Raw genomic sequence first — 20,486 nt, forward strand, 5'->3', positions numbered from 1 at the left:
CCCGCAGGTTTATTATCGTCCTTTGGTGCGTCTGCCTTCCTCATCATTAGAGAATCGACTCATTTTTATTTATTTATTATTTACCACCAACAGCCCACCGATCAATGAAAACAATTGATCTTCCAGCCCGGCACTGAATTGCTTTCGCACATTCTTCCTTCTCTGCATTTTCGGTATTCTTCCTCCCCTATACTTCCTTATTCGCCTTTCTTACATTTCACACATTCGTGGAACAAAACACAATGCTTGGTGCATTTGTGGTGAAACGCTGCGCTTCTCACATGCATGCCCCGTGGCACGAAGTGTGGCACTGGCACTTAATAAAGTGCAGCTCATCTCGTATGCATGATACAATGGGCACTGCACGAAGGATATTTTATGCACAGGGAGGGGCTGGTGGGCACCTGCGGTGTCTTTCACACTTGAGGAGAGGTGAAGGGCTGTGTTAAAAGCTCCCTCAGAAAAACTGTCTTTCCCACAAGCTGGATTGTGGACATGCCCACATCAAATGTAGACGAATAAGAAAGAGGCTCGTGTGAGAGAGACAGAAAAAGTCATGTCCAGTGAGGAGGAAGAAGCCAAGGGTGTGTACGAGAAGAGGCGCTTCGAAGCCTGTCCAGCGAGGGGTGTGCAGAGTGTGTGTGTGTGTGTGTGTGTGTGTGTGTGTGTGTGTGTGTGTGTGTGTGTGTGTGTGTGTGTGTGTGTGTGTGTGTGTGTGTGTGTGTATCAAGTGAGGGAGCTCATGGTGCAGAGGAGAGCAGTGTAGAAAGCTCAGGGCTTGGTTCATGTGGGGCTGCTTGTCTCAGGTGCACGGCGGAGGTGGAGTTGCTTGCAGCTGGCATACTGGGGATGCCCGAGAGGAATGTGCCTTTTGTGTTTGAGCTGCTGTCATTGGTGCACGGACCAGAAAGGCGTTCGTGTTTGAGCTGCTTGCCGTTGGCATATCTGGGACTTGCCGAGAGGACTTGCCTTCTTGTTCTGGATGCCTCAGAGATGCAGCTGTGCATCCCATCCCATCGCACCGCGTCGCCACTCCACTGCCCATCTTCACAATCCTTTCCCCCCTCCCCAGTATATTTGGGCTGACGCAGCCTCGTTGAGCTGTGTGAGGTGAGGGAAGGAGTCGACCCCACCACGCTCCTTGCTTTTCTCTTCTTTTTTTCTTATTCTCACATGGTTAATGATGGCCATGCGTCTTTTGTGCAAATAAGATTGTATAAGAATTTGTTTTTGGGTTAAATCTGCTCTTTTGCACCTTTTGGCTGGAAGTGTGTGTGTGTGTGTGTGTGTGTGTGTGTGTGTGTGTGTGTGTGTGTGTGTGTGTGTGTGTGTGTGTGTGTGTGTGAGTGATAAATATCTTGTTTGTTATTTCAAATCTGTCTCGGTTGTCCTTTCCTCCATTGGTCCAGCACAGTGTCCAAATATAGTTAGACTGGAAGTTGTACCCCACCAATTGGCTCTACTCGTTAGCCAGCGTACACCTACTGTATCGCTCGGCATTAACTCGAGTGTGCGCTGTGGGCACGAAACTCGGTCAATTTAGTCACCTCCTCAGGTCACCTGTTAAAGTTGACGAGGTTAATTGACGTTCGTGGTTGCTTAGCAACCAGCCACACCACGGAGTTATCTGCGGCTGGTGACCTCGGGACTGGGCGTTCGGAAGGAACCCTAGAGCTTCCCCTCGTGGCGAACCCTGGGCCGAAACTCTACTCACGCACACAAAGGTGGATACTTCAAGATGTAGGAGAGCTCCGTTCCACCTTCTAAAACCTGCTTATGGAGATGACAACACGGACACCCAGACCAGATACAGACACAGTTTAGAAGGAATTGTGATCAAGTACATTGGGATTCGAATGCAAAATAGGGGGCTGCGTGTGGAGGTGGGAGAGGCTTTAGTATTAGTTTCTCCATCTAAATGATGAAGTCAGAAATCCAGGATGAAGGTGGCCTTCTATGCCAGTCAATGTTACCAGGTATGACGAGAAAGGAGTACATTTGAATTCCCCTTGTTTTATTGTTAGATGATCCATCGTGGTTACATGTTAGTCCGACAAGAAATGCACTCGGCTGTGAACCTGAGACAACGGAGTAGATAAATACTGAAATGCTATCTTTACAGCATGAAAACGATATAATAATGGTTCAATGTGTTCGAAGTAAAAACCTCACTATTTGAGCATATACAAGCCGGCAAAATGCCTTCATTACTGCAATCAAAGTTTATTTCGAACGCAGGGATCATGCGCGGTGCTGTTGGTTTTCAAACAAACATGCTAAATGACACAGACCTTAAGGCTCAAAGCAGCTCGTTATATTTCTGTTTCCTCAATGCATATTCAATAACCTTAAAACAGAATTTTCAAGGTTGTGACTTCACTTCCACTATCATGGTGTAAGGCGATGGCTTCAAACGGCTCGGTTCATTTGTAAGATCGGCCAGTCGGCTAAGGCTGCAATTAAATACATCAAACTTTTCACTGTGAAACATGGAAATACCACTGCCTTGTGATATGAAAATACTTTATGTGCACGTCATGTACCGTATCTCAAAGCCTTGAGATATAAGATTTAGCATACAAACGCAGTAAAGGAGTAAGGCCGACAAAGCTGCCTGTGGCATTTAGCTTCGTAGGCCTTACTCCTTTTATTGTGTTTATCGGCATGTCAAGGAGATGGGGATGGCTATTGGAGGTCTCTGGAATATCGGCAGAAAGTGAAAGCCATCAGAAGGAACCTAACACACACCACTCATGTTGGAGTGCATCAAAAAAAGTGCTTGTCTCGGCGCATGCTCCCATACCTGACCTGAATGAGACGTGTAAATACATTGCATCAACAGGTTAATCAACAATTAACAAAAACCTTTGAACAAGACAATTGCAGACCAGGTATCCAAAGCTTGAGAAGACAATCTCTAAGAGCAGATAAGGTGGCGTCTGGCCACAAAGCAACCAGGAAGTGGAAGCCCTATTGTCCGAGATTCTCTTTGTTCTCTTCTGATTGTCCTTCATTTTTGGAAACCTCCCATCTGCTTGGAAGACAGTTAACATCTCTTGAATGTACCAGAAGTGTTGAAAAACAGATCCATTGAAAAAGAGGCAGTTTAAGTGTAATTCAAGTTACTGAAATTCATAAGGTCAGGGAATCTTTTTTTTTTTTCATTATTGACATTATACACACATGGATATACAAGGAACTTGGATGCAGGAGAAGGCCATTCAGCCCATCAAGCCTGTGCTACATATACATCATATAAATTCAATTCAATAGCATATCAACTTTAAAATGATCTTGGGGAGTGGGTGTGGAGGAGTGACAACGAGAACAGTGGGACAAGCACAGACTTCATCATGGTGTTTCATACACATTAATAAGATGACAAATTTTATCTATATATATATATATTCCCGAAATACAGCCAAAACGGTATAGGATAGTGCAAAAAATTTTGGCCCACCTTACTCACCATTCACCTGCGGTGTGCAGTATCAAGTTTAGTTGAAATTGGGCAACGAAAAAATTATTAAAAAAATCAATTCCTGATTCAGTCAAGTACTCTCCGGGAAAATTTGATCAATGGAAACAACCTCAGCGTTATAGTTCGCTGGAGCTATCTTTTTTTTTTCTTTTCTTGAAATGATTATTTTTCATCAACCGCTGTCACAAGGGGAACCCAACAGGTTACCGGGTCATCTAGTATATCTAAAAATATACTATTAACGTGATTAAACATGATTAAATTTAATTGTATGTCGACTATAATTTAATTACATTTAATCAACACATGATTAAATATACTGAAATTAACATGATTAAATTTAAAAATGTTGTCACCGATCCACATAAAATACCCAATAATGACAGTGAAAAATTGTTTTTAGGAATTTTTACAAAGTAATTAACAATGAAAAGTTGAAATGTCTTGCATCAATAAGTATTCAAACCAATGAGTCAATCACACTCTCACTATGTCTCTCCAAAAGGACCGTTTGGAAAAACCCCCATCTACTTTTTCAACAATACTCTGGAAGAAGTCCTTTCATTAAAGCTTTGGATCTCACTGTCTGCCACGATCTTTCCTGGGAAAGTCACATTTCCAACCTGGCCTCCAAAGCCAGTCGCCAACTGGGAATGCTCCATCGTGCAAAGTCCTTCCTTGGCCCATCTGAGCGCCTGACCACATACAAAGCTTTTGTCTGCAGCCTGATGGAGTACTGCTCTCCCCTCTGGGCTGGTGCTCCTGCCTCTCACCTTTCTCGGCTTCACGCTGTGGAAACCAAGGCATTTCGGATCATTGGTATCTCCCACAGTGAGGGTGAGGCTGAGTCTTTGAGCGTCTCACTCTCTCACCACAGGCAGGTTTGTGGTGTTTGTCTTCTATCGTCTCCTCACCGGTCTCGCTCCCCCTGCTCTGTCTGCGATATGTCCCCACCAATATTTCCGCAGGGTGCTCAAGGTCCACCAGTAACCCCCTTCTGGTAAACTACCAAAATCACGAATCACTGCTCACCTTCACTCTTTCATTCCTCTTTTTTCCTGCCTTTGGAACAAACTCCCACACTCTCTTCAATTCCATTCTTCTCTCCTGGTCTTCAAAACAGCTGTTCACCACCTCTTCTTGTGTTCCCCCATCCAAAACCATGATCTTTTCTACCCCCGCTAATCCACCCAAAACCCACCTCCTTCAAATTCTTTGCTTTCTTTCCTGAAAGTCCCTGTTGTGTAAGGACCTGAAAGTCCCTCTCGTGTCCATCTTGTTTACCCTGTGTACCCTGCCCCACTGTTATTTTCCTTCCCTCTCCCACCCCTCTTGTCTTCTGCTCACTTATTGTATGTTGTGTGTGTTAGCTCTCATATGAGCCTCGACAGTGTATACAATATATATATATATATATATATATATATATATATATATATATATATATATATATATATATATATATATATATATATCAGGACAGCATACCGAAAAATATCTAACCAATGATTACCACATTCGTCATTTATACTGTTTTGATGAGTATCACCACGGATTATGTCTCTCGCGGAAAAACCGCATAATCAGCAAAGAGCAACCATCTGTCTGCCACTCAGACGATTGTTCCTGCTCATGTAAACCATTTAACCATAAGGCACGTGATGTGATCGGTGGGTAAATGGGGATCATGGGAGTGCTCGTTTCATTCCACATGTTTACACACACACACACACACACACACACACACACACACACACACACACACACACACACACACACGAAGAACAAGACTCAGCCCAAAACACCTTGAGGAATACTGCAGCCTCCACTGGAAGATGGCAGGAGTGGAAGAAGTCAGAAATCCACTAATTAAGGCAGCCTTCTATGGCACAGGGCAGAGAGCTTGGCAAGCAATGCAGGATGCCAGACAGTGTCGAATGCCAGAGAGATGGTTCTATCTTCTTGTTTGAGAGTGTAGCCCTCCAACCATTGTTGTGAGAGGAGCAGAAGTTTCATCAGAGTTGAATGACTGATTGAATCCAAACTGATGGTCAGAGATCAGACTGTTTGAAAAGAGAGAAAAAAAACTCCACATCAGATGCAATAATAAATTCCATGACTGCTTGCAAATCGGAATCAAGCTCACTGGGCTATAGTTGGTAGGGTCTGCTTTCGCACCCTTCTTGTGGATGGGAGTGATGTTTGCTGACTTCCATGCAGAGGGGAGGCAGGCAAAGGAGATGGACAGACTGAATAGGGCAGATAAAGGTGGATCAAGAGCGGCAGAGCAGGATTTGAGAACATGAACATGAACACGAACATGGACACTGACGCCATCCAGGCATATTGCCGAAGTAGGAATGGGAGTTGAATGTTGCGGTTCAAACGGTAGCATTTATGATTGTACGACAGCAAGAATCCTTGAAAAGAAAACTGAAGGAGCAAACAAAATTATATACAGTATATATACGAAGCAAGGCCGAGGCCATTTATTGCTGATACGTGAAACACCCTGCAACCCTCGCCTACTGAAAACAAACTTTTTGGAACACCGGCCGCATCTTCCATCCAATCAGCAGGAACTTTGTTAAAAAAAAAACTTATCCATGGATAGGCAGTCCTATGTTGGTAAGTTTTGTGTCAATCGCTCAAGCGTTTTGGAGAAAAATTCAAAAGCGAATATAGGTGAAAAAGGGAGGGCGGAAGAAAAAACTAAAAAGTGAGGGCCTCGGCCGACATTCCGCAGCACGGTCAAGGATGGTTTTTGATGCCTGTTACTCGTAATATATTTTGCGAACCAATAGCAAAAGATGTAAAAGTTGACCGAAGGACCGCACAAACAGCAACCAACAACTCCACGTTATAAAAGATCCTTGTTGGTGTGTTTCACTTGATTTTACATCATCATCGAGACTCAGACTCTCAGTACGTTTGTGAAGTACAACATGCTGACTTTTGATTAACCCATCAACGAAGCGACGGGTAGGCACACCGAGTGTCTTCTCATTGGTGATGAGTTTTCCACCAAAGGTGTTCTCAACCACCTGCTTCAATGGTCATTGATTCAAGAAACTTTCTTTAAAAAACAAAAAAAACTAATTTAATTTCTTTATGTTTAAAGTACTTTGCTTTTAGCACATGACGAAACAAAAATACGTGGCTGACCCTCTAGTTTATTTATTGAGAGTGTTTGTGTAGTATCACCGATCAATACGTTGTAAGTATTGACACCATGTGTTGCGTGCGATGGGGTTCAATCGAAGGGACACCGAAGCAACAATCCTTGCATATTCCTTTCGAAGTACCGTGGTGAATGTAACAAGTGTTTGTGTTTGAGGCACAACTCTGAATAAGTGAAACGTAAATGCACATTCTCACTGTTTCCCCCCTCAGTCCATGGAGTTCCACCTGGGCGCAGGAACCGGCTGCTCTCGCACCCACTTGACCGGTTTGTCCGTGCTGGAGCAGGGTGCACCGCATCCCGCTTCCCTCAATCCTTACTGCGTTATACCCTCGCAGTCGCAATCTCATTTGTGTTTCACGCCCAACCCGCCTTTGCCACACCAGGTAAGCAAAGGTGTGCTTTTACCATCTTTTTAAACGGTGCTGGTTGTCTGTCATGTGATTGGCAAAAATTGCAGTCGTGACTTTTATCTGTTTCTTCAGCTCCAAAGCATTAATTATTAATCAATGGAATGTGCCATTTCTTTATCGAAGTAAACTTTGTACATCCTGGTGGAAGTTATGGGATAGCTTACATGGGATTATGTTCACCTTTGGGTTCATTCCTTGTGGATAAAATAAATTTACTGAACTTGTGGTGAAGGGCTGCTGCTGCTGCTGCTGCATTGTTAAGCCCACATCACATAGTGTGTGTATTTGAGTTTAAGCCCCTGTGTTTTTTTTCGTTGAATCAACACCAGGTGGGGTTAACTAATCTGTCATCCTTCCGAAGTCAGCAAAATGAGTACTGTACCAGTATACTGGTATAGAGGGCACTGCATCGGCAGCACAGGGGCCCCAGATAATGATGCAATGAACAGCCACAGGCTGCTATTTGCATGAGTTTTTAAATAGCTGCTTCCGGCTCACTAGTTGCAGTCTGTGAAACACAGAGAACTGTCCATTGCAATATGGACTGCAATACAAAGGTGAACGGATCCAATTTTGGGTTCAACAGAACAAAGGTCAAAGGTCGTGTGTCCTTCAACAATCATTTGGCAGTTCATAACCTCAGTGAGGAGCATCGAATGTTCTGTGTCTGTCTCTCTCTCTGCCTCTGTCTCTATCTGACCTTTAGTTTTTTCAAGTAATCTTCAATTGAGTTCAAACATAACACTGGGTTTACATCTAACGTGGGTGGAGGCATCTCCATCATCGCATGGCCAGAATGCATGGTCACATCATGACTGGGTATCGCTGGCCATCTTATGACGATGCCTTGTTTTCCAGCAAAAAAAAAATGTTGAAACGTATAACGTTATACAAAGCTAGGGACCCATGCCGAAGGTGAAGGTACACGGTCTAACGATGCTTGTCCAACTCGTGCATCCACGTACTTCAACCCGAAAGCTGAAGCGCGTGGTCAAACAAGCAGATGCATCCTAATCCGAAGGGTCAGGGATGTTAATGGAAATGTATATGTATATAATGTTAATGGAAATCACTCCCCTCAAGAGTTGTGCCTGCAATCTGTACCATAGGGCACAACTATCAAGAAGTACATTTTCACTGGAATGGTGGCTGTGGACCCCTGTCTCTCACACCAGCAATTGCTGCAAGAATTCTGACCAATTTGGGGTGCCCTCCCACACATCCACCCCATTTAATAATAACAATAATAATGGTAACAATATTTATAGCACGCCAGTATCCATCAAGTAATGACGCTCATGGCACGTTACACAATAATAATTATGATTGTGTAAATCCACATTATTGATGTGGATTAATCTAATTATAATTGGATTAATAAGCGAAGTGCTTAAAAAAAACAAAACATCTTAATCTGCAATAAACAACAATATATTTCGTTAAGTTAACACACAAATCAAATACTAATCAATCAATTAAAACTGTTGTGAGCACAAAGAGTCCCAGCAGCATGAACCGCCGAATCACTCCACTGCACCGTGAGCTGAATCGAGTCCATGAGCACAAAGTCTCAGCAATGCAGACGATCATGTAAGGGGGGCGCCACACCGCAGAACCGGGCCCAACAGCATCTGCTGGCCGAAAAGGTGCAAGCGGCCAGGCCAGGCCAGGTATCTTTGGGTATCCATTCCCCAAATATTCAGTTTTTGAGGATTGTAGCAGCCAGGAAATTAGATTTTTACAACACGACAGTAACTTTTACTTTAGGTTGCAGTCTGCAAATATATATATATATATATATATATATATATATATATATATATATATATATATATATATATATATATATATATATATATATATGTATATGTATATGTATATGTATATGTATATGTATATGTATATGTATATGTATATGTATATATATATATATATGTGTATATATATATATATATATATATGTATATATATATATATATATATGTATGTATATGTATATATATATATATATATATATATATATATATATATATATATATATATATATATATATATATATATATATATATATATATATATATATACAGTAGACGAGGCGTAAGTCGGCAGCGTGTAACTCGTCACTTCGCCTAAGTCGGCAGCGTCAAAAAGTCCCGAATTTATCTCATGTTAAGTCCCTATTAATAAAGGGTCATCCCTCTGCAAGTCGTCATCTCAAAGTCGTCACTTCGTCTAAGTCGTCAGATGTTGTCCGTTCCCACGTAATGGAAACTCAAGTAAATTACCACTCCTAACTCGTCACACGGAACTGCTGCCTCGTGAGAATCCCGATTTCATGGAATCGTGATGCTCGCTCATTGGTTTACACCGCCAGTGATAGGCTATTTATAACTGCGTACACACGTTGATTGCACTGCAGGCAGGACAATGGCGACTAAGTGTAAGCTTACAACTAAAACCTACCAAGAAAAATACGACATTATCCAGTTTTGCGAGGCAAACCCACTGATGAAGAAAACAGCCATAGCTGAGAAGTTGGACATCAAACGGCAGACATTGAACGATATCTTGAAGAATAAGGGCAAGATATTTGGACAAGTGGAGAAGATCGTGAGGCCCGTGGTAAGTGTGAAACGCGTGAAATGTGTGTCCTTTGAAGATGTCGATGACGCGCTCATCATCTGGTTTCGGCAAATGTCGGCTCAGCCAAATATTCGGTTGGACGGTGAAATGTTGCTGCTGAAGGCACGTAAATTCGCTGCGGACCTCGGGCATGATGATGCCGAGACCTTGTTGATGCACTGGATAGACAGATTCAAAGTGAGGTGGGGAATCGGCAAGGTCAAGAAGTGCGGCGAATCAGGCAGCGTGGATTCGCAGTGGTGCACGACTGGAAGGATGGCAAATTGAAAGACATCTTGGAAAGGTATCAGCCTCGGGATGTGTACAATGCCGATGAGACTGGGCTTTTCTGACAGATGCTGCCAGAAAAGTCTCTGGGGTTCGTTGGTCAATCTCATCATGGTGATAACCAGGTGAAGTTGTTGTCTTACAGTTGTTTATTATCTTTACTTTTGATAAACTGATTCATGAATTCCATCTTTGCTTGATCACTTTCCAACTCACCAATGAACCCCCACCTATGCCCCGAGGATTGTGTTTTCCTTTTGGTACAATAGCCGGCTCTCACACATACGTGTCCAGGCCACGCGCAACTTCATCCTTCACCCCACAGTCATCATGAATGTTCGCATACGCGCAAGTCGTCACATTTCTAAGTCATCACTTTTTTCTCGGTCCCGATGGTGACGACTTACGCCTAGTCTACTATATATATATATATATATATATATATATATATATATATATATATATATATATATATATATATATATATATATATATATATATATATATATATATATATATATATATATATATATATATATGATCCATCCATCCATCCATCATAACGCAGAGTGCTGGTGCCGCCTAAGCAGTCTCCTTAGCTATTGGGTACAATCCTGGACGGGTCGCCACTCCGACACAGGATACCAGCAAGCTGGTACTCATTTTGCCGACCTCAAAAGGATGACAGGCAGAGTCAACCCCACCTGGTATTAATTCAGTAGCCGATTGGGATTTGAACTCAGGATACTCAGATCCCAACCCTACCACCCAAACCATTAATCCAACACCAGGCATGTATGTGTATATGTATAATGTATATGTATATGTATATTTATTTATGTGTTACTACATCAGCGGCACAGTTGCGCTTCCAGCAATGATGCAACCAACAGGCATAGGCTGCATACGAAATAAAGATGATGACTGAACTACCAGGTCATCGTTATCAACTGCTAACATGACATGGTCTTTATATACAACCGGACATTGCATTCAACACATTGACACGTGTTCCACATTCCACCTATTCGTACAATCAGTGGCCTCCAGTGCAACGATGATGAACGTCACACGAATGGCATCTCGTTAACAACCTAACTCGCCAACGACGTGCTCTTCCACGAGTCTCCATCTTGTACGTAACGAAAACTTCATGAAAGCCACTTTGGAGCTTGAGCGTCACCATTCGACTCCGTAAACAAGAACAGAAGTCACTTGAGACTGTTAAAAGTGTTCACTGTGCGACCATTCCCCTCGCAGCAGGAAATGCAATCCACTTTAAGCCACCGAGCCGCTAATGCTCAATCCTTCATTCTGCTAGCGACATCTATCTTCCAAGTAGTGAACTCGTGTGAGTGTTCCTTGCATGGTCTCATCACCAACTGGGCTTCATTACCTGCAGACACTATCAAGAAAATGGGATTTAACTTTTAAGTACTGTTCCGTATCCATCATAAATCGTAATTGGAAGATAATATTGAGCTAAATTGTGAATTAAACGTATGACTTCTTGGGTTTGGTGAAGAGACGGTGCATTAATTATTGATGTGGATTTATGCGGGAAACATTGACCAAATGTGTCTCCTCGTCTGTTGAAGTTTCCTTCTTGTATCTTCACCTCTTATACGAAGGAAGAGGGAAATTGTGTTTTCACTCCTGCATGTCTGTCTGTCTGTCTGTCTGTCTGTCTGTCTGTCTGTCTGTATGTTTGTTCCTTGCGAAATCTAAGATTCGCAAGTATGTTAGTTGGTGTGGTGTTGTTCTCTCTGTCTGTCTTTGTCTGTTTATCGATCGAACGTCTACAGGTGACATTTTTACTCCGATCTTCACGAAACGTAACCATCTGATGTCGGTAGGAACAACCTGGAAGTCTATTCTTTTGAGGTCCTTAGGTCAAAGGTCAAGGTCACATAAATCGTCAAATTTCATCTGATCCACCTGATATATATATATATATATATATATATATATATATATATATGTATATATGTATATATATATATATATATATATATATATATATATGTATATATGTATATATATATATATATATATATATGTATGTATATATATATATATGTATATGTATATATATATATATGTATATATATATATATATATATATATATATATATATATATATATATATGTATATATATATATATATATATATATATATATATATATATATATATATATATATATATATATATATATATATATATATATATATATATATATATATATGTATATATATGTATATATATATATATGTATATATATATATATATATATATATATATATATATATATATATATATATATATATGTATGTATATATATATATGTATATATATATATGTATATGTATATATATATATATATATGTATATATATATATATGTATATATGTATATATATATATATATATATATATGTATACACACACGTAAATAGACACCATGATTTTTAAAGAATTTATTTATTGAACACTTGAAGAACATTTGATCCATTTTAATACGTACACGAGTATTTTGTAGACTTGCCCTTTGCAGATTTCAACGCTTTTACTCTTTCAGACAGAGAACTAACGAGTTCTGAAATGTTCTCTTGTGGGATTTCTGTCCAGGCTTCGCACAAAAGGTTTAACAGTTCTGCCCATGATGTTGGTTTCCTGGAATTTTTTCCGCACAGCTCGATCCAATATGGCCCAGAGGTGTTCAATGGGATTCGTGTCAGGAGACTCACTTGGCCATGGAAGTCGTTTGATCCCATTTCTGTCCCGCCATTCTTTGGTCTTTTTTACATTGTGGCATGGAGCTCCATCTTCCATGAATAGAGTGTTGTTTTTGACCATCTGACCAGTGGAGAAGACGGGGACATGTCCATCCTCAAGGATAGAAACGTACACCGTAGAGTTGATGTTGCCAACACACTCCACAAGCTCTGACAGACTAGCACTCCAGATTGCTCCCCACACCATCACTGAAAAATCACCGTGTTTGACAGTTGGTTGCAATCAGTTCAAAGAGAACTCTTGACTGGGAAGTCTCCAGACCCATCCATATCCACTGTCAGAAAATTGAGCAAATTGGGACTCATCTGAAAAAATGACAGTTCACCAAAACTCCAAGGGTCTGGTGGCCATCTCGTCAACCCTCTTCTTTCTCCTTTGAATGTTGGCTGGTCTAAGAAGAGGTTTTCTCCGAGCTGCTCTCCAATAGTAGCCCAGTTGATGAAGGTACCGCATGTCAGTTGTTGAGCTGACTTGGACCTCCTCTGCAACATCTGCTGCCTTGCAACTGGGAGTTTTCTCAATGGACCGTTTGACAGCTCGAAGACATCTTTCTGAGGACCCAGGTCGACCAGAACGGGAAGCTGTGGGTTCCTTGCCTTCGCTGGTAAATTGCACAAATACCCGATTGACCGTAGAAAGCAGAATGCCAATGTTCTGGGCTACCTGACACTGGCTGACTCCACCTTCTAAATGGCCAACAATTCGTCCTCTTAATTGTCATACAAGACCCAGGAACTCGTTTCTGCAAATAAATTGTTGAATATTAGTACAAATCACTGAGTAAAACTTGCTTTATACCGATGAAATGAAGAAATTTAAGGTGTCTATTTACTTCTGTCATATCTCTATGTTTTCTGTACCTATATATGGCTTCCATGTGATGCCACCCTCTCCGTGAGCTTGTTGGTCTTAACATGCCGTCATTCACTCTCGAGACCTGCCACGGCTGTGAGCTCCAGACTTAACACGGGGCTGACGTTTATCCATCTCTGTTCGTGGCACGAACGCCCAGGAAAGGTGTGGATGGCATGGTGGACAACCAGAGGGTCGTTTCTGACAGGAGGGGACGGTAGGGAGGTTAGCCCAGGTTTGTGCTAACCAGCAGCGAGCCTTGCTGGTGGTGGCGCTGTGAGCATGGGCGAAATGGTGTCCTCAAGCAGCGCGAGATGGTGGCTGCAGTGGTTATGCGTAGACAGGTGGTTGATGTGGTTGCGGTGTTCAGCCGCTGCCTTTGAATTGGCATCGTGGTTGAAACGATCTTGTGGTTGAAGTCGTCTTGTGGTAAAAAGCGTCTTGTAGTTATCTCTCTTTTTGTTTTCCTTTTTCAGTTTCTGTTCATGTTGGTTGGTAGCAAAGAGATAAGTCCCACGTGACAAAGAGAAAACGGTGTGCACGACAACAATTTCACCCCATCATAATAAAACGGATTTCTTTTGTGATTTTAATGTTGACCAACCTCAGGAATTATTTCAACATATCAGATTTGTACGCACGTTTCGTGTACGTGTACAAAATCAGGTCAGAATTAATCAAAGGTCAAGGTCAATACCATCTTCAAAACATGCAAAACATCTATAAAGGCCGCAATTAGAAATTGTATCAACCAAATTCGTTACGCACAACATTTAATCGTGTAAAAACACTTGATAGGTCAAATTTTCAAAATTGCCAAATTGCTGTTTCCATGGAAACTATTGATTGTTTGGATTTTGCAAGTATCGTGCTGCGCGCGACATCTTTCTTGTTTGTTTGTCTGTGAGCAAGATATCTCAAAAAGTTGATGACGGATTTGGATGAAATTCGGTGGACAACTATTGGTGAATGATGAGGACGAATCACTTAGATTTTGGTGAAGATCCAGATGCGGATACGAGAATATTTTTCAGTGATTCTTGACCATTGGGTGAAAGGGCTAAAAACAATACATAGCATGATATTTCAAAAAGTTGTTGATGGATTATGACAAAACTTGGTGGATGAGTTGGGTAGGTGACGAGAACAAGCCGATTAGATTTTCGTTCAGGTCCGGATGCAGATCACCTGGCCTATCAGTGGGATGCAAAACGTAAGCTGCTCAGCCTGGCGGAGCTGTGTGCTCCACTTGGTGTCATTCCAGTTTAGCTCTGTATTAAAATGATGAACTCCTGCTGGGCAGACTGGTAAATTGAGAAATGATTCCGCCACCGCATCGCCAATGCAGTACCGTACAATTGTGATGATCTTATTTCATTTTTCTCGCAGCAGGATCACAATTGGGGTCATAAAGAAAGGTGCACTGTTGGCTTTGTGCAACTTTCATGAAATTGCCGTTTGTGCAACAAGTGCACAGACAAGCTTTTCTTTTCTTTATCTGAGGTCTGCGGAAAGGAGCCTCTCTGTCGAGAGGTGCATCGCTATTCCCATCTCAATAAAAGGTAACCGCCGGAAGTCGACACGGCAAACGGCCGTGCAAGCAAATCTCTTTATGACTATCCATTACAGAGTCGGTCTCCGCCCTGGCAAGCCAGTAATTTCTTGTGGCTGTGATTGCGAGCAGGACAGCTGGGACTGCAAAACTAATTTTCTTAGTTACAGCCCAAACCTGCCGGAATGGCTTTGATCTGTGTGACCCGTGCAAAGGTGTAATTAACAGCTACACAGAGGGAGTTTTATAATTTATTTTAATGGAGGGAGTGCAAATCTTCTCCCACGACAAAGTTCTTCTTTTCCAGTTGGATCTCTGTAATGTCCAGATATTAAAAAGAACATTAAATGGTTCAGGAAGAAATGAATAATTGGAATGCAACTTGCTGATAATCTGCTTCCCCCCCCCCCCAAAGAGAAATAATAATAAAAAAAATTGTGTTTGATACAAGTAACCTATTAGCCTGTTTTCATACACATCGGCATTGCAAATAAACTTATTTATGAAAACAATGAAGTCGACAACACACAGACTTTGCGCAACCGTGGTTTCTAGGAGCCTCGAGGCACGATGACCCGACACAAATATTTTTCTGTGATATCTCTTGTACTTCCAACAGAGATGGCAGTCATATCGAAGGCACAGAATTTGGGCACCAATCATCGGATAACATCAGGGGGAGGGCAAAGTTTTGGAAAAACTTCACGCGCAATAACTTTGAAAGCTAAACTCATACTTTTACTTTAAATTATTGTTGCAAAATGTTTGGTACTCATCGAATCGTTCCTATGGAAATAGGTTTCTCAAAGTAAATTGTTCAGCAGAATCGCACTCTGTTGAGCTGAAATTTAAAAACCTATTGCAGTATGCCGTTGGTATGACAGAGTTAGAAGTCGTTCATAATGACCTTGAATGAAGTTCAGATTTTTATGACCAGCTTTCTTCGGACAGAAGCATGAAAAGGAGCCGGCTGGAGACCATCTCTGATCTCTTTCTTAATTGAGAGGATTTGGCAATTGATTTTGCTCAGACTGTCTCTCTCTCTGTCTCTCTGTCTCTCTGTCTCTCTGTCTCTGTGTCTCTGTGTCTCTGTGTCTCTGTGTCTCTGTGTCTCTGTGTCTCTGTGTCTCTGTGTCTCTGTGTCTCTGTGTCTCTGTGTCTCTGTGTCTCTGTGTCTCTGTCTCTGTGTCTCTGTCTCTCTGATTTAAGGTGACTTCTGGACACAACTTAGGTTATGGACTCACAGTTTAGAGAAGTTCTGGGCTAAAAGGGTCGAAACCTCAATGATGGATGGTGCCCGACTGATAATCGAGATGGTAATTGATGCAGGCACTGAACAAGCTGAAGTAATGCCTTGGATCCATCTCTCTCTATTTCTCAAATATCTTTGTAACCATTGCATATTGTTCCTTTTTGGTGGTGGTGGTGGTGGTGGTGGTGGTGGTGGTGGTGGTGGTCCACTTTATCGACTATTTATATACAGTATTTAAAAACAGGAATATATTCCTGTGTGGGGTTGGTGTGAAAAAATTCTGATTCAACCCAGGACTCAAACCCAAGGACCTCATCGCTTACGCGGCAACAGCCTACTGTGTTATTTAGTCTTTGGGATATCCTCATAAATTTGTCACACCAACACCGCAAGCTGCATAATAGCCAACATCTTACGTGCCTGCTATGCGGACCCCGTGTGTGTGTATATATGTATATGAGGGTGTAGTTGTAGGTGTATTAGAAAAAAAAACCTCATGTGTAAATTATTTACATTATATGTATAAATGCGAGACACTTTTACCCATCACGTTGCTGATGGACTTGATCAAGAAACAACATGTACTTCACATTCTGATTTATTCACTCCATCATTTTCCCTGAGGTCATCTTCCACCTGTTTGGAAGTCAGCTAACATCACCTTCATCAACCATCCTCGCTGCATGTACCTGTATCTGTATATGACACAAGCAAAGACCAGTTCCGCTTTGCTGAGAAGCTCCGCGTTGGATTCTTGGATTTAAACCTCCACTTAAAATTAGTGAAACAAAACATTTATAAAATTTCTAATTTATTCTCATTCCGATTTGAACATCACAGTAGTGATGTTTAAATTTTCTTTACATAAGAATATGATATGTAAAACTGGCTACCACTGGGGGCACTATACGATACACAATTACATAGAGAGTATTGGAGTCTTCCCCCCCCCACCTTGAACCCCCTCCCCCAGATATCCTACCACGACATAAATCACACTTGGGGTATCCTTAGGCAGCATGCAAAATTTGGTTGGATTTGGTTGAGTAGTTAGTCTTTTGGAACATATACAGTTGAAACAAATATAGAAACAAACTGGAAGGGTACTTGGTAGAGCGCACATCTCCGCCATGTGATGCCTGATCCACGACAACATATCGGGCCCAATACACTTTTGAAATATAATTGTATACATGGTGTTTGGCCCCCTCTCTCTCTCTCTCCTTCCTTCTCAACTTGCAGTTGTTTGTTTGTTTGTTTTTGTTTTCTCCTATTTAACAGTTCACGGACGCGCCCATGTTCAACGGGCCATTTTCATCTCAGCAGTACCACAAAGGCGCTCAGACACAAGGTCGCAACGGCCAACAGAAAGTGTACCCCAAGCCAATTTATTCATACAGGTATTCTTCTCTGCAACAGACCTTTGAGCTTCTGCAAAATAGTAACTCATTAATTGATTTTGTTTTTGCACGACACCACACTGTACTGATGAAGCATGCTCCTGCCACAGGAAATTCTACACGACCATCTGTTTCATTGTCAAACTCTAAGATTAGCATACAAATAGAATGTTGAGTCGCAACCTCCATTTAAAAGCACTTCCATCCTCGTGCTTCTTTTATTCTGTGTTAATTTTAATTGGACAAAATAATCAGCATAAATATAGCAGCCAGTGGAGCCTCCGGCTGGCCTGTTTAGCATTCCTTTCTGAACGCATGGCTCATGGTAGAGGATTCCTGCTTTGAATCCCGTACACTGCCATCTGACGTCATTCCCCATCCTCACCAAAAAAAAAATCTTTATCACCCCCATTAACCTTTCCGAACCGAACCCTCTTGCATGGAAGTTGTAATGTTTCATCTCCTCATTTCCCGTTGGTTAATTCCCTTCCTTGTTTGTGTCCGAGAGTTGCACTGCTGCCACAATGTAAGTTCATACCCTCCGTCACCTTGCTCTTTCATGACCATCCATTTTGCGGAGAGAAAATATATCATACTGTGTTGATTCGTCCGCCGTCTCTTAACGCTCTTGTCGTTTAGAGCGATTTCCACCTCTCCTCCATAAATATCCAGCATATTATTATGGTTTTCGGTTGGAGGCATTAAGTATTCAGTCTTGGTGTCTTTGGTGTTCCACTTTTTGAAGAATAATTTTTCCATCATTAAATTTTTCAATTATTTGACCCCTCCCCCCCCCCCCCCCACAATTTTCAATTATTTATCATTTTAATTTCAATTTTTTTTTGTTTGTTCAATTTTCAATTATCTAAATATTTTTAAATTTTGAATTTTTGAATTTTCCTTTTAAAATGTATTTAATGTCAATGGTGAACCCTTTGGTGGGGAAAAAGGAGAAAAAAAAAAACGTTTGTTTTCATTTTAAGGCAGAATTTAAAGGGCGACCAATTGGCTAATATTACGAGTTTGCCATACTGGGAACCATCGGCGACCACAGCCCTCTCGTTTACACAAAGGCTCCTTCCTCCGTGACCCTTACGATAAAATATGTGTTTGTGCATTCCAAATGTTTTCCACTCGAGAGAATCAGATGAAGATGCTTGCTTGAAACTCTTTCAACACGATTGCTTCAGCCCCAGGTACATTAATCCTGAGAAAATGTCTACATCTGTTCAACAGCTGCTTAATTGCTATGGCCCTGAAGAACAGCAAAATGGGAAGTCTACCTGTGAGCGAAATCTACAACTTCATGACTGAAAACTTCCCTTATTTTAAGGTTGGTGACGCTTGCTGCGCCAAAAGATGTCTTGACGTATAAATATATTCCTCGATATGAAACCTTTGTGTTTTTTTATTTATTTTTATTTCACGTGCGTTATCCTCCTTACCGTTGTTTATGGGATGAGCTGAGTGTCTTAACACTGTGATGTTCCTTTCATGACGCATTCGAAATGTAATTATTTTTGTCGCCGTCATTAGACGGCGCCTGATGGTTGGAAGAACTCGGTCCGTCACAACCTATCGCTCAATAAATGTTTTGAAAAGATTGAAAACAAGGCTGGTGGATCATCACGCAAAGGCTGCCTCTGGACATTGAACCCATCCAAAGTCGAAAAGATGGAGGAAGAGATGCAAAAGTGGAAACGCAAAGATCCTCTGGCCATTCGCAGGAGCATGGCAAACCCTGGTAGGCCCATTGTCTTTCTTTGTCTTTGCTCGATTATGCTGTCATGACAATCTGCTCCCGGCAGGTTGGTCAAAGTGATGATTAAGCGCTTGTCATAAGGTAAAAGTGAAGTATTATGAAGTAATTTATTATTATTATTGCTTATCAAAATTAAAATGTACTATTTTTATGTTGGAATTTTTGTTTATTGTTCAAATAGTGACTTGGCATATGTTTATCGGTTTTCATTCAAACATCATTGGTTCCATAATGATGGCTCCGACTATATTTGAGATATAAATTTCAGGTGAACAGCTCATTAACCAAATTTGATTTTCTGCAACAGAAGCTCTCGATCGTTTTGTGGTGGACAAGCCAGAAAAGCCAGAATCTCCAAAACTTAGTTGTCACACTCAAGGTGCTGTGACGCCACCAAGTGGACTAGCACAAACACTGCCTGCACCTGGACGACCCTCCCGTGCACAATTTTGTGCTCCCTTGGTCAAATGCAACCTTTCTCGAGAGTCTCCGAGCTCCACACGCGCGTCACCCCAACGGGATCCGATTCAGAGAGTCGACGGTTCTCCTATCAGTCACGGACCTCTGAACGACAACTGTGATGGGTTGCTTGAAGTTGACCAGGGTCTTGAGGTGGACGCAATCAATCCGAGCATCATGGAGCTTGAGATTCAAGGTAGGCCTTATTACCTCTACCACCGAAGGTGGATAGAGGGTATGTTTTCACCCCTGTCTATCTGCCTGTGAGCAGAATGTCTCAAAAAGTTGTGTACGGATTTGGACGAAACTTGGTGGACAAGTTAGGTGTGTGACGAGGACAAATTGATTCGTTTTTGATGAAGATCCAAATGCAGATCTGGATCTGGGAATTAAATTTTTTTTTTTTTAAGTGATTCTTCGCTATTGA

The 20,486-nt window shown here is 41.5% G+C and overlaps 1 protein-coding gene across 4 annotated transcripts in view; it reads left to right on the top strand.

Annotated features, from left to right (window-relative positions):
- LOC147011164 (forkhead box protein N4-like) overlaps nt 1-20,486 on the top strand; it is a 100,964-nt gene that overhangs the window by 76,722 nt on the left and 3,756 nt on the right. For all 4 annotated transcript variants that reach the window (XM_085859524.1, XM_085859522.1, XM_085859525.1 and 1 more), the window contains 5 exons: nt 6,875-7,048; nt 17,720-17,838; nt 19,075-19,171; nt 19,375-19,582; nt 19,908-20,255. In XM_085859524.1, the coding sequence (XP_085715650.1) occupies nt 6,875-7,048; nt 17,720-17,838; nt 19,075-19,171; nt 19,375-19,582; nt 19,908-20,255 (946 nt within the window). The remainder of the gene's footprint in view (nt 1-6,874; nt 7,049-17,719; nt 17,839-19,074; nt 19,172-19,374; nt 19,583-19,907; nt 20,256-20,486) is intronic.

This window comes from Eptatretus burgeri, chromosome 16, assembly GCF_056783735.1.
Source record: "Eptatretus burgeri isolate ZD-2024b chromosome 16, Ebu_testis_v1, whole genome shotgun sequence".
Lineage (NCBI taxonomy): Eukaryota > Metazoa > Chordata > Myxini > Myxiniformes > Myxinidae > Eptatretus > Eptatretus burgeri.